General features: G+C 33.8%; 2 protein-coding genes and 1 pseudogene across 2 annotated transcripts; all 3 read right to left on the reverse strand.

The window, feature by feature from the left end:
• Positions 1 to 3,549: 3,549 nt before the first annotated feature.
• Positions 3,550 to 18,734, reverse strand: LOC114720508 (transcription factor MYB106-like; annotated as a pseudogene).
• LOC114720568 (transcription factor MYB16-like) lies at positions 4,422 to 5,141 on the reverse strand. The gene is made up of 2 exons (XM_028906226.1): positions 5,003 to 5,141; positions 4,422 to 4,555 (listed from the first exon to the last, which is right to left on the reverse strand). The coding sequence occupies exons 1-2, from the start codon at positions 5,139 to 5,141 to the stop codon at positions 4,422 to 4,424; spliced, it is 273 nt and encodes a 90-aa protein (XP_028762059.1).
• A 4,174-nt stretch (positions 18,735 to 22,908) lies between the features above and the next one.
• LOC114720510 (transcription factor MYB106-like) lies at positions 22,909 to 24,231 on the reverse strand. The gene is made up of 4 exons (XM_028906153.1): positions 24,093 to 24,231; positions 23,772 to 23,901; positions 23,412 to 23,683; positions 22,909 to 23,330 (listed from the first exon to the last, which is right to left on the reverse strand). The coding sequence occupies exons 1-4, from the start codon at positions 24,229 to 24,231 to the stop codon at positions 22,909 to 22,911; spliced, it is 963 nt and encodes a 320-aa protein (XP_028761986.1).
• Between the last annotated feature and the right edge of the window lie 1,617 nt (positions 24,232 to 25,848).

A 25,848-nucleotide genomic window follows, 5' to 3' on the forward strand; every position in this document is an offset into this window, starting at 1 on the left:
TTTTTATAATTTTGATTCCATTATATTGGCGAGAACCCTTGTTTGGCAATAAAAGGGGCTATAGCCACGTATGATTCCCAACGGTCGAGTGCCATCTCTTCAGCATCCTCACTTGCCCCAGAATAATCATGATTGTCCTACTTGTCTACGTGACAGAAGAATCCTTAAATAATACTACGGGGGTGCTTGGATAGAAACCAAACCATAGTTTCAGAAGTGCTTGTACAGTTTACGAAGTAAATATGTGGATGAGTTTGTCTCATTTTGCTAAAAAGTGCTTCTGAAACTATGGTTTGGAGGTTGCCAAACACCCCCATCTCTAAGTCGGATATAAGAGTTAATTGAATGTTAAATTTAATTATAAACATAATATTTTTCAGGAAAATTTGGTAAAAAATCACTGTTTAAAAATTTGATTGGCTAAAAAAAATAAATTTAAACGTGTGAAATTATGATCCGTGAGTATAAAATTTATTTCGCCATGTGCAATATATTTTTCGCTATATATAAATAACTTCTGTCTTGATATTGTTGCACATCATTATATTGATGATATGCTACATACAACAACAAAAAATTACACTCTCTCAAATATAGATCTTTTTAACCAATTAAATTTTCAAACAAAAACTTTTAACTAAATTTCCTGCTTTTTAATTTATTTTATTTTTCATACTTATTATTCAATTTTCAATACTATCTCTATGAATTATACGTACCAAGGGAGTTTGCATAATTTTAAAATAAATAACTAATTTAAATAATTTTTTAAATTAAATTAGTCAAGTAGACATTATATTAAGAATTAGAGGTAGTATATGTTGTCATTGATGCTACCTCCCCCTCCTCCAACCCAAAACGCGTAATTTTATGATCTAGTTTATAGGAACTGTTAACATATTTTATTATAATTAGGAAAACTTTTAAATTTTATTAATCATGTTTTAAAATTTAATAAATTTTAATTTTATCCACATTTAATATATATACATTTTTAAAAAAATAATTTACAGAACAATATGTATTTTAAAAAAAATAATTTCCGGAACAATACTCGAGGAGTATCACTCTCAAAACCCAAATTAAAAACAAAGAAAGGAAAAGAAAATTGACATAAGAAGGGGAGAAAAAATAGGAAGGGGAAAAAAAAGGCACATCTACTCATTTTTAAGTTGGTATTCAATGTGTGCTAACTATTTTATGTCTGCCTTATCTTTATGTACCTTTGTTTTGTCATTTAATATAATTGGCTATGTTATTAGAAAAAAATTGAATGGGATTCATCTGCATGCCATAAAATATTGCACCAAACTTCATAATTTGCTATAAAAGATGACTCCTTACGCTCCTATTGTTTTACCCCCGGAAATCGAAAGCCTTCTTTTATCTGCTGCTCCCATCATTGCGTCTCATTAAAGTTGTTTCCCTGCCCTAAGGTTTCTACACGTGCTCCGTACTTATGCATGGCAAGATTTAATAATTTTAACTCCTTTTTTTCCCCAATAAAAGATCCAAATTAATTATGCAGTTCCCAGAGAGCCGTATAAGATGCTGATAAGCAGTGAACTACCTCCACTATTTAATATAAGACTTCATTTAATTTTGTTTTATTCATAAGTATAAGACCTCAATCCACTTCGTTTCTTATATTTATGCATTTTGTCCAAGTTAGTCCTTTTAAATATGATGGTTCTAACTTCTAACCAATACACTTGATTAATAAGGGTATTTTAGAAAAACACAACACATACCTATTACGAATAACTAACTTAACTAACTTTTTTAATCTACTTAAATTAGTCAATTAGCTCTTATATTTAGAACTAGAGGTAATACTAGAATATCACTATAAGTAATCTGTTTAATCCGGATAAGTCTAGTTCATTATCACATAGGATCATGGACCTTTTTCGGGGAAATTAATATAAGTTTGATTATATATAAAACTACCTAATTGTCCATTGTAATTATACGTGTAATATATGAAACTATTTTTAGTTTTTTATTTGAGTGAAAACTTTAGAGGAGGATGAATTGAAAAACTATTGTATTAGTTTTGTAAATTTTTAAGTTTTAGTTGACATTATGATATTGATAGTCTTCATTTTTTTTTTGAACTAAGGGTATTGAGAGAAGTTCTATTAAAAAAAAAAACTAATACTCCAGGTGTTGAACCGCATGGAAAAGATTATATTCTTTTTCGAATACACGCGTTAATCCTTATAGAACATATTTCTTAACAGTATACCCTGTAACAATTAATATTATTAAAAGAAATATTTAAAATTAAAATTGACTAAGTCATGTTAAAGATCAACTATATTAATATTACAATACAGATTGAATAGGTTATCCGTATTATTACTTACAAATAAAATGTTAAAATCGCTTGATTATAAAATCTTAATCAGTGATTTCGCAGTTCAAAAAGCTAAAAGAATAATATTATAAATGATGAGTAACATCACTCTTGGCTCTTTCAAAAATCCCTCGACATCTGAAGAAACTTGCAAACTTTTGAATTAAGTTGTAGGAAGCCCTGGCGCCTCATTTGTAAAAGAGCAAACTTCTTACTTGTTTTACATATGATTTCCCAATTGGTTCATCAACAATTGTTCACGTTATGACAACTTTATATTTGATTATTAAAAAAATTAATTATTATAGTTTCACCGGATGTATGACTCAAATCTTATAATTCAACTTGTTGCGACTCAATTTTTTTAGTTTCACTAAATTTATAACTCAATTCTTATTAGTATCACATCTAATGGAAATGATGCATGTGGATCTCATGCTGTCATTTTTCTTCTTTTCTGTACCGTCTTCTTCCCCAACTCCACCAATGTTCATCCGCTACAAACTAAACTTTTTCGGGTGAAATGGCTATATAGGGTGGGATTGCAACCTTTGCTTGTCAATTTCATGAATAATGAAGATGGTACAAATCTTTTGGAGTTCAGAGGCTTTATCATCATGTCGTGACTCGTGAGGAAGGAAGGAATAAGTATATAGAGATGAAAGAGTAAAGGAAATGCCAGGCAAATATGAATATTTTATTCAATAATTAAGTTTGAATACAATTGAGAAATTCTAGGATTATTTATAGAGCCCTAAAATAAGGGAAAAATAGTAATTCAAATTTAAACTTAAAATCAATAACCAAATAAATCCTCATTCTAATGAACAAATATCCTTTCAAATAACCTTAATGGATAACTCCATATATATATATATATATATATAAATAAAACTCCAATTATATTAACCAGTGTCTCATATTTAGGAATTATATATATAAGAAAGAGTAACTTGTGAATACATATAAAAAGGCGTAATAACATAAAACACAGGTTATCATGAAGCTAAACCTAGACTCACAATAATATGCTTATTCCGACGAGTCAATTCAGACAGCGCAACCTTCTCAAATTAAAACTACTTCAAACATGCATGGCTAATTATGGTCCAACACTAATCGGCAAAACTCTAAATATTTCTCATGGCAAAAAAAAAAAAAAGGTCTAAATATTCCTCAACGTACGGGTTTCACAACACTGGGAAAGCAGGTGATGGGTGCGAACCTTTGATCAGGTCAACAATGGCTTCCCAGTCATCTCCAACACCCGACAGTCCCAAGTTTTGTTGCGGCGATGGAGACATCTCATTATGTCCACACACCAAGACGTCGTCGTTAAGGAGACCTTCCATGGAATTACAGTTATACCCTGTTGATCCGAATGCTTCCACGGCCGCCATAATATTGCAGTCGTCTCCCAAGCATCGCACCTCGTTTCCCCATGCTTCGCTGTCGCTTTGCCCAGTCATGGTTCCACCATCATTTGCGACGGTGGTGGTGGAGGAGGAAGGAATTAAAATTTGATTGATCAGCCCAAAGGTAGTATTACTGTTGGTACATTCGGAGTTATTGAGAGGGGCGGTGTCCGGGAAGCTCAACGTGGACGACGGTGACTCGAAGTCGTCGGTGGCGAGCATCATAGCGTACATGCTATGCGTTTTGGGGGTCTTCTCTGTTGAGGGCTTCGACGTGGCGGACGACCATGAATTCTGCCATGCCTTGAGCACGTCGAGGCAGGGAGGTGGCGATGGGCGAGGTGTGACCTTGTTGAGGACGAGCCGAGTCACTGAAGGCTGGTGGGAAGAGGAGGAGGAGCCGAGCTGGTTCTGGAGCTGAAGTTTGGAATGCTCTTTGGCAAATGATGAGCTATCACCGACCATCTTGAAGGTGCATGATAAAATAAACCCCATGAAAACTATATTTAGTAATCATAATATTTTTGAAGAAAGAAAGTGTACTATAATAGAAAGGTAAATATGATATTGTCATGACGTGTTTACTTCTTTATTAGGAAACTACTCCTGATTAACATGCATGGAATGATTACGGTTGACGCTTATAATTACCTGTTTCCAAGAAGAGCGTGAAGTTGAATAATGATTTGATCTTCCTTCAAACTGAACTTGCCTCGTTTTATATCAGGTCTTAAGTAATTAGTCCACCTCAATCTGCAGCTCTTCCCACATCTCCGAAGCCCTGCAAATTAGTCGTTACACACACACGCGCAAAAATTCTTCTAGCTGAGCCTTTTCTATGCAGAATTCCTCACCAGGAAGACATTAAGAATACAGATTATTTAGGAGTGTGAGTACATATCAGGTGTTTAAAGAACTGAAGAGATCGAAAATGAAGAGTCAAAAGTGAGTATATGGGAGCTATTCACATCTCCTGACTCCTTTGTGGTCACCAAAACGTACAAAGTATTCTACATCTTCTTTAACAGATAGATAAAATGTTTAATTATCTACTTATTATCATGTACCATCGTTATGCTGTAAATAAAAAAAAAAGTAGTCTTTCAGGTAGTGAAATTTTATTATATTGATACTCGTAACAGTCGGATGATAAAAAGAAGTTAGCAATAGGATATTTCGAGGCGCATGTCTGTGTGTGAAACAAGAGATAGGGAAATCAGTTAATTACCAGCTTTTGCTGGCAAGGAAGACCAGCTTCCTTGGCCACGTTGATGAATATAAGCCACCAGCTTCTGGTCTTCTTCAGGAGTCCATGGTCCTTTCTTTAACCCTCCTAGTTTCTCACAGCACGACGATGACTTCACCATTATATAGTTTCCAGGAAATGCCAGAAGAAACTAGAACGATGTATAAGCACAAGAGAAAGAGCGGGCTATGAAACAGATATTAAGCAAGGTGAAAGAAAGCTGCAGGTCGGGGAGATTGAGATTACATATACATATATATATAGGATATATTCACTTTTAGATCCTTCGAAAAATATGCTAGAGAGAGAGAGAGAGCTAAGAGACGATCAGAGAGTGGAGTTAGCTGGAGAAAGGAAATACAGGTAGATGAAGAAAGTCATAGATATGACCTAAACTTATATTGTCCTTCCTTTCTATTTCATTTTAACTACTATCAAAACTTCCTTTTAAATTTGAGAAGTTATATACACTTCTCTAAAATTCAAAAGGTATGTTCATAGAAACCAACCCCTCTTTATTTTCAAGATTATATTTTTATCCATTCAAATGTTAACTGACAATTAAATTATATAATTTCCACCCCTTTTGAAATAATTTTTATTGAAAGATTATTTGAATACCCGTCATATAAAAAATAATTTTAATACATTTATTTTACACTTTTGTTAATTTTATAACTTAAAAAACTTTAAATGATGAATTTATTTAAACATATGAATGTAGTAATTTTTTTTAAACACAAATGTATTTCAAACACATCCGTACAGAAAGAGACTTAGTGAATTAATTTTTTGCCAACAAATTATTAATGAGTTAATTAGCAATTTAATTATAATAAAAAATAAATTAGTCGATATAATTAATGCTAAGATCACTTTTGTTTGCTGAAACCCAAGGAGTATGGTTTAGTCACTGTTTGAAATTCAATTCAGACATGACCTGCGAGAGAGACCATACACATATAGGGACTCAGAGGGTTTGGTACACCCCATTAAAATTTTGACTTTTGATTACTAAAAAAAACGTGTTGGATTACCGACCAAGGAAAAAAAAAAGAAAAATGTGGGCAAATCGAATGAGGTGCACTGCAAAATTATTAAGAAAAAGAAAGAATGTTGGAGAGAATAATTAAGAGGGAAGGAGTGGAATAGCATGGAGAAGAAAGAAATCAGAACCGTACATAAATTTGAAACCAGAGTAAATGTATTGATATCAAACCCCTGATTCCAATAAAATTTATATTTACTTGTGTTCGCTCTTCTCATCAAATTTACAGGGCTTCAGTTTAAAGCATGAGTAAATACTCGCAATATCACATGTTGGAAGTATTTAGGCTTTAACAAAAGGGCTAAAAGGTATTAACAAGTTGTTATAAGGAGAAAAATACAAATTTGAATATTGATAAGTGTATTTGTTGGGAGGGCTATTCCAATCTGAAAAGGATTAGCTTTAAGTCTAATATAATTTAGGGATACTCTAGTTCTACCTGAAAAATGGCTAAACGGTATTTTGTGCCCAAAAAGTATTATCTTAAAAGAAATTTGTACTCTGAAGAATCACTTGAATCACTGTAACACAATGTTTTAAATTGGTACCCTACTACTATATGCTTCGCCAATTTTAACATATCCTAAATGTTGATCGGTTGGGCATGTAACGCGTACTACTAGCAGTTTCCGGATCAACCAAAAAGCATTATTATGTTATCGGAGGCAATGTTTTGTTAAAAAAAAAATGATGCTTACATTATATTTTTTATGTCTGTTTTACTCAGTTGTGTTCTATTTTTTTATATGTATTTATAATTTAATGATAGTATTTAAAAAAAAGGAAATATGGTTATTAGAAATCTTAACATAATAAATATAAAAAATTTGATCTAAGTACTGTTCTTAAAAAATGGATCAATTCAATTCCTTATGGAACCGTCTTCTGCAAACTATTAGCCGAGATAAATCTTTTTTGTTATGAATATAATAATATCTTTGTGATGTCCATGTATCGCCATTATCTCTAATATCTCTATATCTCAATATCTCCATTATTTTTATATTCCACAATTATTTTCTATTATTATGTAATTTGTAGATTCTGTTACAGATGTAAAGCTGTGTTTATAAATAGAGACTATGTATCATGTATTCAATACCTTGAATGGAATGAGAAATACTTCTCTCTTCTATTCTCTTTTATTTTCTTCTCTTATTTTTTTACTCTTTCTATAGTTTTATAACACTTTCTATGATATCTAATTAACTTCAAACCTTCGTTGGAAAACCGAAAATATCACAACATTACCTCCCCCCCCCCCCCCCACCCTCCTAAGAAAAAGAAAACGAGGAAGAAGTTAATAGTTAATACCCCATTCCCCCATCTGCCTCAAAAACGGCTTGCCGTTAGAAGAAAAAGAATGAGTCCTAATAGGAAACTATTTGGGCCAGCAAATATATTGGACCCAAATGGACTCATTCTTCTGATCTTATAAATCATACACACTTAGGCCACGATTAATCAACATCTGCATTCGAGAAGTGGCCCATTGGGTCAGTCTGTGATCATTCGGTCTTTGAAACTTGGATCCGGTCCTAATAACTCGGGTCATCCAAATCCCGCCACTCGAACAAATTGAACACCACCGCGGTGTAGAATGGATTCAAAGATTAGGAGCCAACGGGCAACAAAATGATTTTTGCAAGCCTTTTGTCGCTTCTTAAAAATATATTAGAAGTAACTTATAAATAGAATTAGATAAGCAAAAGTTTAAAAAGACATTTAGAAACTCTTAAAATAATTATTTTTACATTTTACAAAGTGAAACTCTACGAAATAAAGAAGAACGAACATGATAAAACTCTCACTTATCAAGGACAAACAACAAATCCCACTTGAAATTTAAGAGAGAATTTATGTTAACCTATCATTAGCTAAGGATCACATTGTCCCACACCCTTGATCCATCCATGGAGACCCTCCATATATACTACTTGGTTATTAATCAAACTTGCACAAAATCTTAACTGACTAAATTTAATATTTCGAACAAACTCTTTCCACATATTTATTTTGCAGAGCGTTTTCTAAGCTAATCCATATGATTATATATTTATAGCAGTAGTAGTTATAATAATGTATCCGTAGATAAGGCCAATCTGTAGACAGAACTAATAAAAGATTATACCAAACTTCAGAATGAAGTTGTAATGAAAACTGTGAACTCCTGCAACTACTGTTCTCAATTCTCACCCTCAAGCCTTCGCTATATCATCTGCTGCTTCCATTATAAATGATGTTTTAATGCTCAAAGGCTTCCATAGTCTGATGAAGTGGCCACAGAGACGCAATTAATTAGCGGGCGCTGCCCCCTCACCCACACACACAAATGTTATAAACTTGATCGATCGTATGCAGCAATAATATAAATATTCAAATACTTTTAGTTAGGATCAATTTAACTATTATGTGACCAGATTTTTATGCCCCTTATTTATTCTTTTTCACCTCTTTTTTAAGAATTTGAGTTATTTTTATGCCCCCTCTTCATCGACATCAAATCCACCACCCTCGTTTCTAGATTTGTCTCTCAATTATGTTAGGGATTATACATACATACATACATACAAAAAAATGAAAGAGTAAGTTGTGAACGCATAGAAAAGGCTATAATAATACAAGACACATCAGGTTATCATGGAGCTAAACCTGGACTCACTCATGCCGATGAGTTAATTCGGACAACACAAGCTTCTCAAATCAAAACTACAGCATGACTAATTATGGTGCAATCATCAAAAAGTCTGAAGATAATATTTCTAATTCTAACGTGTCTCACAACATCATTGGGAAAGCAGGTGATCGGGGAGAGCCATTGATAATGTCACCAATGGCTTCCCAATCATCCCCAACATTTGACACTCCCAAGTTTTGTGGCGTGATGGAGACATCGCATTAAATCCATACGCATACACATCGTCATTGCGGAGACCTTCCATGGTATTAACAGTTATAACCTGTTGATCTGAATGCTTCCACGGCAGCCATAATATTGCCGTCGTCTCCCAGGCTTCGCACTTCGTTTCCCATGCTTCACCGTCGTCGCTGCTTGCTCCTTTCATGATTCCACTGTCATTCGCGACGGTGGTGGAGGAAGAAGGAAGTAGACTTTGATGGATCAGTCCAAAAGTAGTATTCCTTTTCGTCCGCTTGGAGTTAGGAGGGACGGTGTCCGGGAAGCTCAGCGTCGACACCAGCGACTCGAGGTCGTCGGTGGCAAGCATCATGGCGTACATGCTATGCATTTTGGGAGTGTTCTCTGTTGAGGGATTCGACGTGGCGGACGAGCATGAATTCTGCCATGCCTTAAGCACGTCCAGGCACGGAGGGGGTGATGGGCGAGGTGTGACCTTGTTGAGGACGAGCCGTGTCTGAGAAGAGGAGGAGGAGCCGAGCTGGCTTTGGATCTGAAGCTCCGAATATTCTTTGATTTGCCTGGCTTCGGCTTGCAGCCGAGCAGTCTCCCACTGAGCCATATGGCTGAGGTTGGCTCCGCCCTTGACGGAGTCGTTTATGGGCTTGTGGGTGGTAGGGTTGATACCCATTCTGGTGAGCCTTTTCTTAAGGCGGGTGTTCTAGTAGTTCTTGATCTCATTGTCTGTTCTATTTGGCAATTGATGTGCTATCACCTACCATCTGTAAGTGCGTTGGAGCGAAACATAATAATATTTTTGAAATGAGAATAACATGTAGGCAAAATATATATCCTGCCATGTGGTTAATTTCTTTTTTAGTTGAAGTATTTTTGGGAGCTACCTGTTTCCGAGAAGAGAATGAAGTTGAATAATGGTTTGATCTTCCTGCGAGCTGAAGTTGCCTCGTTGGATGTCAGGTCTGAGATAATTAATCCATCTCAGTCTGCAGCTCTTCCCACACCTCCGGAGTCCTTTTCCTCATGAAAACCTAAAACGCATCACTCATCTTCCTTACCAGATAAGTCTCTAATCATCTACTTACTATTATCATCTACCATTTTATTATGAAAATAAGCCACCAGAAATTGCGAGGTGGTTTTTAGAACAGATTTTGCAGGCAGAAGACCAGCTTCCATGGCCGTGTAGTTGAATGTAAGACGTGAGCTTCTGGTCTTCCTCAGGAGTCCATGGCCCTTTCTTCAACCCTGCTGGTTTCTCGCTGCACGATGATGACCTTGACCATTTTAATCTCCGCGAAATACGAACGAGAGAGAATAGAAACAATAACAAGAATATATTCCCCTTGGGGTCTCCGGAAAAATACTGAAATAGATAGTTGGAGTGTCAGAAGAGAAAAAGGGTTCCGTAAAATGCTCTAGAGAGAGAGAGAGAGAGAGAGAGAGCAAAAAGCTAGCCAGAAAACACAGACGAAGGAAAGGAAGCAAGTTTTAAATTAAGGAGGGGATGAAAGAATATAACGAAACGCATAAATAAATGAACGGAAGAGAGATGCTGGAAGACGTGAAAGAGGCTCGACATTGACATTTCTAAGTATGGAATAACATGGTTTTGTCACTTTCGTTTCCGTTGGCCCGCGACGCCGGACCATACCTACGGGCACAGTAGCTTTGGTGCTCCTAAATTGAAAAAAAAAAAAATAGAAAAAAGGTGGTCCAAAATGCGGCAGACTTGTTTTTTTTTCTCTGGAGAAATAAAAAGGTACGACATAACAAGAGAGAAGGAGGGGGGGAGAAAATTTTAATGAGTTCGTTTTAAAAAATTAAAGAAGTGGGAGTATGTTAGAAGTAATTTGGTCCCACCGTCAATCTACACTAGTTGGAAAAACTTGCAAGCATGACAAATTTTGATGTCTACGCAGGACAATTTGTGAAATTCCACCTGCAGTTTAACAGCATTTATTATATTCTAACTCTCTTCATCGTTTTTAATTCCCCGTTAAATTTTACTATTTCCAACCGAATGCTCCTGTATTATTCGATAAATCCGTACATAAATTGAAAAATCAGAATTAATGTGCTGACAACAGACCTGTGATTCCAATAATTTAAAATTTAATTACCTCTCTGTTTGCCTTTCTCGTCCAATATTCTCAGAGCTTCGGTTTAATGCACGAGTAAATACGTCCAGCGGTAAAACATGCTGGAAGTTTCTTTCCAGTTGTATGTATACCGTCTAATATAAAGAGGAAAAAAAAGGACAGTTATATAAAGATATTAATTAAATAAGCTGACAAAATAACCAGTACTTGCATCCATCCAATGAACTTCACCAAGAACCCCATTCAACAAAAACTTCGTAACTTAAGTGTCTGTAACATCCAATTAAAGGAACAAGTAATCGTTAGTTTTATTTAAAAACAAAAATATAACAAACTTTACACTAAATGTGACGCTGACAAAATTAGTATAGAAAATTTCCCTTCTGTCCTCATTTTAGTGTAATTTATACGAGGAACTAAATTTTATATTTAGCACAGGAGATAGTATTACCTATGTTAAAAGATCTTTTAAACTGGTGTTAAAGTCCTACATCTGCCAGTGAAAACCCACATCATTTTATCTCCCCCCCCCCCCCCCACATAAAAAAAAAAAGAACATAAGATGATTCAGATCCGTTTTAGGATAATCCACCCTCTCCCTGGAGGGATCCTCCCTCACTTCCCAAAGATAAATAAGCTGAAGAGGCAATAAAGAATCACTGATTGGTGAAATCACTATTATAAGCATTTGTAAGTATATTTTATGTAAGTCAAGATAAAACTCCTCTCACATATTTACCTGATATTCTATAAATCATTATTAAAAAATTGTTTATAAACCATTTCAAATGGGATTGATCAATATATTCATCAATCTCAAGCCCCCTAAAATCAAAAAGTTATTAAAAGTTGCTGTTAAAGAATAAATGCAATATATTAATTGATTAATTCATACAGGGATGCTAGCTGACAATATCAATATACAAGACCGCTGGGATACCATACGCAGGGCTATCAAAGAATGTACTGCTTCTGGTCCTTAAAATAAGACTTTGCTTGACTTTTATTTTGGTTATAAATATAAAATTTCAATCCACTTTGTCTCTCATATTTATGCATTTTTTCTCAAGATAGTCCTTCTAATAATAGTAGTTCTAACCAATACACTTGATTAGTAAGGATATTTCAAGAAAAACAACACCTATTTATTATAAACAACTAACTTAACTTGTTTTCTTAATATCTTCAAATTAGTCAACTAGCTTTTATAATTAGGAATGGAGATAGTACCAACCTCCGTAACTTCATATAAAAACATTACCCCCTTCTACTGTTGTTCTCATCCTCAAGCCTTTATGTATACACCAGCAACAATTAAAGCAAATTTAAAGAAAATACGCACCTTTGAAAAGTAAAAGTTAAAAGAAGAGATAAAATCATAAAATGTAAATACCTTTGATAAAGGCTAAGAGTTATGCTAGGTGTCAAAAAAAATTATAGAAATTGATGAAATATATAGGAGTAGGCCCCTTTTTTTCATATGTAAAGAAGCAAGCATCAACAGTTTGAGATTCTAAGTAAAACTAAACCCATGAGATAAGATTGCAAAATAGTAGTAAATAGGAAGCTTCCTCCTATAAAATCTTCTTCAGTAATACTATCTCTGGTCCTAAATATAAGAGCTAATTGACTAATTTGAATAGATTAAGCAAATAAATTGAGTTAGTTATTTGTAATAACAAGGTATTATTTTTCCTAAAATATCCTTGCTAATTAAGTTTATTGGTTAGAACTATCATTATTAAAAGAACTACATTGGAAAAAAAATGAATAAATATGAAAGATAAAGTGAATTGGAAGTCTTATATTTAGGATTAAAATAAAAATCAAAAGAGATCTTATATTAAGGACTAGAGGTATTATTTTATTTTAAAAGTTGGAACATCAATTATATATTTTTCACATGCCATCAATATCAAATCATAAAATTTCGCTTCCAAATCACTTAAATCACAAATTTAACATTCTTAATTGTTTTTATTGGTAAATGTGAATAAGTTAAAAATCTCTTATAATAAAAATTAGAGGGAGTGCTTTTTTTCATAAGTATTTTGTCTTGTATTTTTCCAATGATATAGAAAAGTGTGTAAAGGGTAAATAATTAACATGATGAGTACAATAATTTTTTTAAAAATAATTAATTTAACTAATTTTATAATTTATATGAGGTAATTGTCTACTATATTTAGACAGGAGAGAATATCATTCATTCTTCTTGTATAGTCTCTGCCCAAGGAAGCTAATCGATTATAAGGAAGAATCATTAATTAATACTCCTTCAGTATTTAATATAAAACTTAATTATTGAGTTAAATTTGGTTCTAAATATTAGACGTAGTTATTATATTCATCAGCTTTTCTAAATTACTCATTTGGATATTTTCTCAATCATAATCAAGCAAGAAAGGAGGAAGATTAAGAAAAAAAAACTCATATTTTTTAATACTTATATTAATTAAGTTACTTAATTTTTCTAATCTAATTAAATTGGTTGAATATGTCTTACATAAAGAACTGAAGGAAGGAGTATGTTTTTGCCAACTATTAATTAATATTAATCATTCACGCATTATTCGTATATAATGCTAATAAATTAAAGTACAAGAGACACTCATTAGTAAGACTGCAAATTACTAGTCACTAATCTTATTTGAGGTACGCACGTTCCATATACTGACATACTGCAAGTTCAGAAAGATTCGACTCCATATTATATCACTTTCCAATATTTAGTAATCATTTTACATATAATTAACTCAGACAGCAGAACATATATCCCAAGAAATTTATAGAAAAAGTCACATGCAACATATTTATATGCCATTATCATGTTCTACCTCCTCTTTTCCAGTATTATTTGACATTCTTTTGAGTAGACAGCACTAAATAATATTAACCCCGCGTCCTACACAGTGCTACAGTTGCATCATTTCCTTCTATCATGTTATTATTACTGTTTTGGTTGTCAATATAAGAGTTAGAAAAAATATTATTTTAATTTTAAATATAAATTTTAATTCTTTTTTTAATTTAGAATTTTTTTTCAAAATATCCTGATGATTCATGGTAAAAAAAAATGTTCATTAAAGAATAGTTACAATACATGATTATAAATGATATATTAAAAAAATTAACATGCATTTATAATTAATTTAACTAATGTTTTAAATATACACATATAAATTAATTATCTAATTTTTACATTAAAAGTTAGAAAGAGTAATTTGATAATCAAAAGGGCCGCGATTCCCAACCTGCTTAAGGGTGTGTTTGGATGACTTCAAACCGTGGTTTGGAAAAGTGATTCTGGAGAATAGATTCTGTGGAGAATAGATTCTGAGAAAAAGTGATTCTGAGAAGTGAGAGTGTTTGGATAGTTATTACCAGAAGTGCTTTTTACATGTGGAAATTACCAAAAAGGGTATAAGTTAATATGATAATTATATAAGGGATAGATTTTATGATTTATTTTGATTTGAAGAAATAAAATTGTTAATGAAATAATTTTTACTAACATAATTAATAATATATAAGATAATATAATTAATACATAATTAATATGTGTACATATATTTATAAAACATAATATTAAATATGTTTATAGAAAAATGATTTTTTTTATAACAAAAAATATTAATTTTGTTTAAAGATTGTAAACGTGAAATCCCATAACATTTTTTCACAACTACTTTTTGTAATAACATACTACATGTATAATAACCTCTGATGTTTAATACAATTAATTAATTAATTGTCACCACACATATATATTCATAAAATATAAGAGTGAAAAATATTTTTAGAGAAGATGAATTATTTTGTTGCAAACAGAAAGTCAGTATTTTTCATGAAGATTATAAACATAAAATGGGATGATATTGTTTGATAAAATAGAATAAACACGTCTTAAAATAATTTATTAATTATTCAAGTAAGTAATAATTAGCTTGAGAATATAAGGCATAATATTAATAAGAGAAATATAAATAAAGAAGTGTCATAATCATTAAGATGATGCATCGATACAAAGCATTTGTAATAGGTTTTGTTTTTAACTACATATTACAATCTATGATAAAAGGAAATAAATAAGACATGACTACTATCCTCGTATTGAATTAACAAGTTCGTCTCTTATGCTGTCACGAACCTGAGCCATGTAAGATGAAGATTGAATTGATGAATGTATACGTGAAAATCTAACCCCATCATCATCATCTTCTGCATAAGTACGTTCTTCTTCCAACTGAACGAATCCAGGATCAGTAATAGATATCGTTCTAATAAAATTATGTATAGCCATCGTTGCACAAACGATTTTAACTTGTGTTTCAAAATCATAAGATGGCATGTTTTGTAAGATTGCGAACTTTTTTTTCCAAACTCCGAAAGTTCTTTCAATTGTACTCCTTAAATTGAATGGAAATAATTAAAGATCTCATTGTCATTTTCAAACCCAGATGTCCTTCGAAAATCAGGCAAATGGTAACGCTCCCGTCTGTATGGGCCGAGATATCCATTCGGTGTTGGGTATCCAGCATCCACCAAATAATATTTTCCTATATAAAAAATGAAATTATTGTAAATTATGTTTCTATTGTTAAGCTAAATATAAAAAAAATATAGGAAATAAAAAAATACCTTCAGGTGGATGGGGAAAGTTCATTGAAGGAGTTGTGAGGGCATGATCAAATATCCGAGCATCATGTGCGCTACCTTCCCATCCGGCCAAGACAAAAGTAAAACACATGTCCCAATCACAAACCGCGATGACATTTTGTGACACTGTTCCTTTCCTAGAGATAAATTTAGTTTGATTTGTTGCACTGACAACGCAGGAAACATGTGTGCCATCAATTGCTCCAATAGCATGTTTAAAAAAAGGCCAGTATTTACCAAACCGAATTTTTGTATGAACATGCCGGAATGTTGGATCTTTTGGTTTGATATTAGACATGGCAAGTCTACAGCATGCCATTAGGACATTATGAAAATGTCTGCTAATTGTCTCCCCTGAATGTTGAAATCTTTCTTGCTGCATTCTGCTACTAAGTGCATGCCCAACGGTATGTAAAAACATTGCAACTGATTCATGTATCCCTATATTTTTAGTTTCTTTTAGACCATGTTGTTGCAATTGTTCCACCAGACTTAAGAACACATCCCGTTTCATCCTAAACATGTTATAACAACGATTGGAGTTGCCATCTAAAACATCCCTTACCTATATGCAGCCTGTATAAGCACTTGTATGCCGAGGCTCCTTACACAAGTTCAAAGTAGCGTATGCACCAACCAATGCTGCAACTTTGTTAACCCTTTTTTTCCGTCCCTTAGCATGCTCTTCCACATGTTTAGTTTCATCATCCATATTCGTTTTATCCTGTGCACATACACATAAAGTTTAGAATTCCTACGTAGAAATTACGAAACATTTATAAAAGTTACAGAGTTGTCTGAGTCATATAACAATCCACTGGTCACATAAAACATACACATATGGAACTGTCTAATATAATAAACAAGTCATAAATCCCTAGTATAATGCTCTAAAATGGGTAGAAGTTGTTCCTTCTGATCCTTCAAAGCTGCATACATTTCTCGTGCCTCCGGCCATTCCATAAGGAGTTGTGTGCACCGTCTAAAGAAATCAGGATCTCTGACAACTTCAGGAACTATTTTCAGGTGAGACAGGACTCCCCTAATTGAAATCTCATAAGCACGCGCTTCTTCTTCCAACCTTCTAGCTTCTGCTCGTGAAATGACCTCATTTCCACGCTCGGCCTCAGAAATATTTGTTTCAGCAATCTTGCTAATTGCATCCGCTATTTTCATAGAGGGAGATGTGCGTTTCTTCTTGACTTCACTCTTCCTTCTGACCCCCAGTGAGCTACTAGGTCGACTCCTACCTCTGCTTGTACCCCCACCACTGGTATCCTGCCTCAATTCAGTGTTGCCTCCACTACCTCCACTATTATCATTGAAGTTCACTGTGTTAAATTCCCCACTTATACCAGTTGGTGCACCTAAAATTTCATCACTATCTCCGGACCCTTCTTCCAAATCTTCATTCGGTGTTCCTTCACTTGGAAGTGTCATGGAAGAAGGTGCCCATGCTTGTGGTCCAGTTGCAGCCACACTTCCAAATAGTTGAGTCAATTCATCCCTAAATTGAAGTCCTCTTTCTCTGAATTTTTCGTAGTTTGGAACTTCCTGCACATTAGACACCAATAATATCATAAAATATTCCAAAAAACAGTAAATATACACAAAACATTAACAAGTAGAGAAAATGTAAGATCAAAAGGTTCAATAATTACCCTTATTTTTCTCTCCCACCAATCATCAGTTGCACTGACAGTATTCCTTTCAGTATCCCATCCCAATCCTGTCTCACGAAGCAGCCTATCCCATGTCTGCCACTCCTTTCGTAGGGAATCATATTTATTCTTAAATTGACCTTTTTCATACACTCTTCCATTTTGGCAGTAAAGTTATCACCAAGAATATCCCAAGCTTTCTTTGTTAAGCTAGTACCTTTTCTTTCCCCTTGTTGCACAAGTTCAATGCAGAGGTCAATAAACACTTTTGTGGTTCGTAGGTCCCAGGAAGCTTTCACCGTATTCTTACCCATTATGCTATAGCACAATTATAACTCTTCAGTCATCCCAGGTTAATCAACTCAAAATCAATTGAAATAACAAAAATCATATTGTCTACTGTAATAGGTGAAAAAGTTGATCACATTTTAAATTTCAATTCCTTCCTACCAAACCAAGTGTGACAAAAATTAACAAACACAAGAAAATTCTAATTTTACATGGTTGGAAAAAATACACCCCCTCCTTTCTAAACTTCATTATCTGTTTTTACTTCAAAATACTAAAACTTTTAAAACGTCCAAAATAACATGTTAATTAAATAACATTATAAAGCACATTATTGTTTTTAAAAAATAACATGTTGCACAAGCCTTTCATAATATTTTTTAAAAATTATATCCTTATTAGATTTGTCAACCGAAAATTAAAAAAAACTACCAACATAAACCTCTGACCAAAATACAAATCACTTCCTTCAATATATATACATGGATTTCAGTTGTGATTTCATTTTTCCTCACTCTCAAAAGTTGGCCATAAATTTATCAAAATCCTTAATACAACAATACAGAACAATACAATTCTTATCTCATCCCAAATCAGATCAACTCTTAACAAATAATGTTCATTATCACAAGTACTATCCACGGCAAAAAAAAAAAAAACCAAAGTCTCGACTTCACAGCTTCTTCTCCGGGGGAAATCTGGACAGAAAAACGATCCCAAGCAACAACAGGAAAAACAAATTGCATTGAATTTATATAACAATTGCCATACTTTCTCATCCATATACGTCCCCTGCCTCCAGAACCAGACATTGATTACCAGAATTTGTTCCCTCTTCGTTTCATAAAATCAGAACCAATTTACCAAACGAACATACCATTTATAATCCCCAGCACAAGAAGCTCAATTAAAGAAATCCAAAAACACGATAAACCCTGAAACAATCCATGGCAAAAACGAACAAGATCTTGGGCAATAATCCCCAGAAAAACCATTGATCAAAATCTGCCGAATGACGCAAAGGAAGACCAAGGAATATCCAGACAACAATTATGACAGAGTATGGAATTACAGACGGCATCGCTTGGATCCACTAGGCATACAAACCTGAAATCAAAGGCCACGGTTCAAAAATGGAACCGAGAGGAAGCTTGCAATTGAAGAGGATATACAGCCAAATCATTCCAATTCAACATACCACAGTCAAAATACTAATAGCCATGGTTCTAAAAAAATTCATATCACTTACAACCGGATGACAGACCAAACAGAGGAGGGACCGAACCAGAACCACCGAACCAGAATCATAAGCAAGAAGCTGATAGATCAATGAATGGAGGAAATACGAACAAAATTTTGGGCAATCACCAGAGAGAGCTCACCGGGCGAACTGAAGAACGAAGATTGGAGACAGAGGATGGATGGATCGGACTATCCAACGCTTCCTTTGGTTTTGGCGAGCCGAGAAACGCACGACCACCCCTGTTTTCGCGAGGCCAGGACGATCTCACCGGTGTCGAGTTTCAGAGCAGCGACGGTGAACACTCGAGCTGGCGAAGAGGCGAGCTGGCGATGAAGCACGGCCGAAGACGCGACCCGATGATGAAGCGGCGAAGAGACGAGCTGATGATAAGGGCCGAAGGGTCGAGCTTCGAGCTGAGTCCAATCGTTCGGCGAAGAGGAGGAGTGTCGGCCAGCGAAGAAGAGAAGGATCTGGGAAATTGCCTACCGGAGCCGTCCCAAATTTTTTCCAGAAGCGAATAATAGCTTCTGCTGAGGGTCGACCTTGAGCTGAGAGCAATGTTCGAGCTGAGTAGCAAGCTAATAACACGATGAATTCAAGAGGAGGAGTGTCGGCCAGCGAAGAGAAGAGAAGGATGTCTGGGGTGTTTTTGGAATGACCATTAGGCGTGCCCGATTTTTTTCCACAAGCGACAATTATCAGCTTCTGGTGAAACCATGGTTTCCATGGTTTCAGATGAAACCAAGGTTTGTAATTTTTTAGATGCTGTTTGGGTAGTATTTTCCCCAAACCATGGTTTGGGGTGCTACCCAAACAGACCCTAAGGATCCGAGGGAGCTGCCCAAAAATAAATAAGCAGAACAGACACCACATCCTTCACAGTGCCACAGTCACATCCCGCGCAGTTTAAGACCCCACCCACGTACGTGCTGCTAATAATAATATTTTTTTATATTTAATATAAGATTTAATTGATTAATTTAAATAGTTTAAAATTTTATTAAATTACTTAATTTTAGCATATGTTATATTATCTCTCTAAAATATTTATATACATTATTAAATTATATATCAATTTATAAGTTAAACAAATTAATTTAAAAAATAATAAATACAGTTATTTTAAAGTAATTTATTAACTTTTTTAATCTTTCTAAATTAGTCAGCTTAATTTTATACTAAAGACTAATAATAATAAAACCGATATGTATATATAGTGCCATAAATGAGTGTACCAAACTTCATTAGTTGAGATTAAAGACATATTAGCCTTCTTTACTCGAAAACCATATTCGCCTTTACCACTGTTGTTTTCATCCTCGAATCTCAAGCCTGCTTTATGATATGATCTGCTTCTTATTTAATGAAGAACTGTCACCCTCATTATTTTTTGGAATCACAAAGGTATTTTTAAATTATATTCTAAATTTAAGATTAATCTTTTTGGGATTTAAAACATATTAAAGGATTTTCACTTTTCCTAACAAATACTACATTTTTCCATATGTGAATTTATGTTTTTTTATTTACACCTCAACCAAAAATTTATTTGTCCCATCCTTATATTATTATTTTCTGTGTATATCGATTAAAATCGTTTTCATAAGTGCTCGGATCCGGAGACTTCTGTATGATTCGTATTCCCCAAAAAAATATAGAGTCTGTTTGGATTGACGATAGAAAAAATAAATTAATTTTAATTTGGTAAAAGTTAGATTGGATAATATGATTTATATTTGAATTGGTTTTTATAAAAGTTAGTTTGTAAAGTAAAAAAATTATTTGGATTATGATTAAATAAGTAAGTTCAGTTTGTAGAATGACCAAAATGATTATGACTTTTATTAAATAATAAAAAATGGTTAAAAATATAAAATTACAAAATACAATAATTTTAAATGATTATAATATGAAGAAGTTATATTTAATGAATAAAATATATTTAAATTAGAAATAATAGTAATGTGAAAATTTTTGAGCTAAATAATTTTACATAATTAATTAGATGACATACCCTTCACAATTTATGTAAATATAAAATAAAAATAATATTAAAAAGTAAACATATTATAAAAATTGTGAAAAATTATTTTTATTTAAGAAAGTATTAAAAATAAATAACTAAAATTGATTGGGAAGCACAAATAATATATCAAGGGACACATAAGAACAATATAAATATAAGGACAAAAATCCTTTAAAATTCTAAAAACCTACTTTTGCTTAAATCATAAGTAAGTTTTAGGTACTTTTACAATTTTACTTAAAAAATTAGCTTTTAATCTATAAGTTAGATTAATTAAAAGTTATTACAAATAATTTTTAAATTTACAGACTGACTTATTATGCACATAAACTACTTTTTCTCTCTTCAAACGCTGCACCAAACAGGGCCACAGAGGATCCAACTTTAATCGCTGCCTCTGGTCCCGCTTCTCCTCAGCCACACATCAATCTTACGAAAGACCCAACTTTTTCTCGTACATTTTTACAAGTCTGTCCCGTGATTTTATTTTATTTTTCCTAAGTTCACAGTATATTGGCTAGACAAGTTAAAAAAAAAAAAAGCCTCTTTTTTTTTCCTTAATAAGAACTGTATAATTAACTGGAAAAAAAAAATCAGAAAACACAAGACAGCCAACAATCCTAACCTTTATTTTTTTAAAAAAAGTATCTTGACCATAGGGATCTGTTTGGTTTCTTATTCTAAGAACCCTTTTTTGGTTTTGAGAAAAATTAAAAAAGAATTTGTTTGAAAAATGTTTTTTGGTCACGTGTTTTGAAAGAAAATTAATCTGGAAAACAAAAAATCAGAACATCTTTTTAGTGTTTTCTTATATTTTTTTTGTCTACTGAATTAGAAAATAGGTAAACAAAATATTATTTTTTTCATTAAGGAAAATTATATAAACATAGAAAATTACACCTGAAAATTCATCACATCATGCTATTAAATATGGGAAGCCATCAGTTATAGATAATGAATATAAAGATTTACTCATATTTAAAACTACTAGTATTTTAAAGTATTATTGACAACAAATAATATTTCGCCCCTCGTTCAAACAATTTTTTTGGCCAAGAAACAAAGTTAAGGTTTGATATGAAGAATACTTCGTAACCACAATTTACAAAACTAATAAAATAGCATGACACATCATTTCATCATAAAGCGAAACGGACGCGCATTCAGATGAGTTAATTTGAACACCAATCTTTTCAATAATAAAGCGAGAGAAAAAAATCCCAGGTTGATGCTAATTTATTGTTCTGACATATTTTCCCTTTTTTTATTGTTCTGTAATTATAATTATAGTAAAAAGGGTCAATAATCTCCCAGCAGCAATTGGCTAATACGTTAGTGAATTAGAATTTGTGCGGATACCAAAAAGAAAAATTCTTGAAAAAGTGATGCAGAACGGAGAATATATAAGGGAAAGTGGATAAGAGGGAAGAGAAGAGAAGGAGGAGAGGGAATATATAGAGAAAGGAGATCAAAGAGAAAACTTACAACATGTGGTAAAAGTTAAAACCTATTCATAAACCCTTAACTCTTAGTTTCTAACCCTAAAGGTTAAAAATAAATATTTTAAAAACCTAAAAATTAAATGCAAATATTTTAAAAAAATTTAAAAGAAAACAATAATTGTTATGATCTTAAAAAGATAAAATAACGGAAAGACTATGAGAATTAACACAAAATATATTCAAACATTCTTCTTCTTCCTTTTCTTGGTTCCATATATAGGAAAGGTATCTCCAATTGAGTTTGACAAGGCTTGAATTAATGTATTTCAAATAGGTAAACGAAGAAAAAGAATGCAATTAAACTAATTAAGGCAAATATTTTTTTAAAAAAGTCCATATAAAATGCATGCTTATGCATGGCACACTCCTTCAAAGGAAAAGCGAAATGAAATAAAATAAACAAAACGCTACTTTATTGTCTCTTTATTTTTAATCAATATTCATATCAACTCTTAGATATTTCGAACTCCGTATAACCAGGAGATCACAGCTCAGGAAAACAGGGTGCTGATAAGGGCAAACCATTGACCAACTCGAGAATGGCTTCCCAATCTTGCCTCTCTTCCTCAAAGTTGTCGCTTCCTCCATTCCCGACACTTAAGACACCAAACACATCGTCATGATGAAGACCTTCCTGCACGGAATTACAGTCATACCCTGTTGATCTGAATGTTTCCACCGCCGCCATAATTTCGCCGCCTGTGACAGGGGAAGACGAGGAAGGAAGTGAACTTTGACTGATCAGCCCAAAGGTAGTATTACCATCAGTACGTTTGGAGTTGGTAGGGACGGTGTCCGGGAAGCTCAAAGTGGACGCCGGCGACTCGAGGTCGTCGGCGGCGAGCATCATGGCGTACATGCTACGCATTATGGGAGTGTTCTCAGTTGACGTTGACGACCAAGAATTCTGCCATGCCTTGAGCACGTCGAGGCAGGGAGGTGGCGATGGGCGAGGTGTGACCTTGTTGAGCACGAGCCGAGTGAGTAGAGGCTGGGAGGAGGAGGAGGAGCCGAGCTGGTTCTGGAGCTGCATCTTTGAGTGTTCTTTGACTTGCTGCCTGGCTTCAGCCTCGAGCCGAGCAGTCTCCCACTGAGCCATATGGCTGAGGTTGGCAGCGTCCTTGACGACGTCGTTCAGTGGCTTGTGGGTTGTTGGGTTTATACCCATTCTGGTGAGCCTCCTTTTCAGGCAGGTGTTCCAGTAATTCTTGATCTCATTGTCTGTTGTCTTTGGCAAGTGATGTGCTATCACCGACCATCTTGTAGGTGCATTTATAAAATAGTATTCAGGAATCAAATAATTGAACTTTTTTGAGAAAATTAAAGTGGGACCGCTGTGGAACTTACTTGTTTCCGAGAAGGGCATGAAGTTGAATAATGGTTTGATCTTCCTGCGAGCTGAAGTTGCCTCGTTTGATGTCAGGTCTTAGATAATTAATCCATCTCAGTCTGCAGCTCTTCCCACACCTCCGGAGTCCTTTTCCTCATCAAAACTTAAAACGCATCACTCATCTTCCTTTCCAGATAAGTCTCTAATCATCTACTTACTATTATCATCTACCATTTTATCATGAAAATAAGCCACCAGAAATTGCGAGGTGGTTTTTAGAACAGATTAATCAGAGTATCTCTGTGCATGTGGGGAAGAAGAGGGAGTAGAGTAATTACCAGCTTTTGCAGGCAAGGAAGACCAGCTTCCATGGCCGTGTAGTTGAATGTAAGACATGAGCTTCTGGTCTTCCTCGGGAGTCCATGGCCCTTTCTTCAACCCTGCTGGTTTCTCGCTGCACGATGATGACTTCACCATTTTAATCTCCGGGAATAGAGAATAGAAACAATAACAAGAATATATTCCCGTTGGGATCTCCGGAAAAATACTGAAATAGATCGTTGGAGTGTCAGAAGAGAAAAAGGGTTCCGTAAAATGGTCTAGAGAGAGAAAGAGAGCAAAAAGCTAGCCAGAAAACACAGACGAAGGAAAAGAAGCAAGTTTTAAATTAAGGAGGGGATGAAAGAATATAACGAAAGGCATAAATAAATGACGGAAGAGAGATGCTGGAAGACGTGAAAGGGGCTCGACATTAACATTTCTAAGTATGGGATAACATGGTTTTGTCACTTTCGTTTCCGTTGGCCTGCGACGCCGGACCATACCTACGGGCACAGTAGGTTTTGTACTCCTAAATTAAAAAAAAAACACAAAAAGAGAAAAAAGGTGGTCCAAAATAAAACGTAGGACATATATAACAAGAGAGATATTCCTCCGCTCCTTAATATAGGATCCAATTCTTGAATTGGTTTTGGTCCTAAATATAAGACCCATTTCTCATATTTATCAATTTTCTTTAAATTACCCCTATGGATACCCCCTCAACTATAGTCAAGTAGAAGAGGAAGATGAGGTATTAAGAAAGATGATTGTAGTGTTTTAGGAAAAATGTGTCATTTTTCTTATAATTAATTAACTTATCTAACTTCCTTAATCTAATCAAATTAATTAAATGAGTTTTATATTAAGGACCGGAGGAGTACATCTTACAAGAGAGATGTTATCATCGGATGAAAAAGTACGAAACAAAAGCTATTTTTCTCCTTTGTTTTTAACTAAGGAACCGAGTAAAACGTAAAAGCCAAATATTTTGTATTACCTTTCAGTTCTTAGGACAAAATGGTTTGTAGTTCAAATTATATTTTTTCAATCAGGTCGTCCCGGCCGCTACGACGTATAAAACTTATAGTTCTATTTATAGAGCAGGGAGAAAAAATTTTTTTGATCCTATTTATAGGTCAAAGAGAGAAACTTTTTATATGCATGTATAATTTGTCCTCCATTTATTATTGTGCTGACTTTATTCTCATAAGGTATAATATATATTAAATAAGAATAAAATTAAAAAGATATTAAATTTTAAATGAGAGTTAATAGAATTTAGAGTCTGTTTGGTACGAGAAAAATGGAGAGAAGGAGAGAGAAGATGAAATTTTAATGAGCTCGTTTTAAAAAAGTAAAGCAGTGGGGCTAAAAATTTTAATTTTTCTTGGTCTCTATGAAACATGTTGGAAATGATTTATAAATAGAATTATATGAATAAGTTTGGTCCCACCGTCAATCTACAGTGGTTGGAAAAACTTGCAAGTATGATAAATTTTGATGTGTACGTAAGACAATTTGTAAAATGCCACCTGCAGTTTAACAGCATTTATTTTCATCGTTTTTAACTCCCCGTTAAATTCTATTATTTCCAACCGAATGCTCCTCTATTATTCGATAAATCCGTACACAAATTGAAAAATCAGAATTAATGCGCTGACAACAGACCTGTGATTCCAATAAATTAAAATTTAATTACCTCTCTGTGCCTTTCTCGTCCAATATTCTCAGAGCTTCGGTTTAATGCACAAGTAAATACGTCCAGCAGCAAAA

Source organism: Neltuma alba, unplaced genomic scaffold, assembly GCF_004799145.2.
Source record: "Neltuma alba isolate B1F8T4 unplaced genomic scaffold, ASM479914v2 tig00011988_pilon, whole genome shotgun sequence".
In the NCBI taxonomy this organism is placed as follows: domain Eukaryota; kingdom Viridiplantae; phylum Streptophyta; class Magnoliopsida; order Fabales; family Fabaceae; genus Neltuma; species Neltuma alba.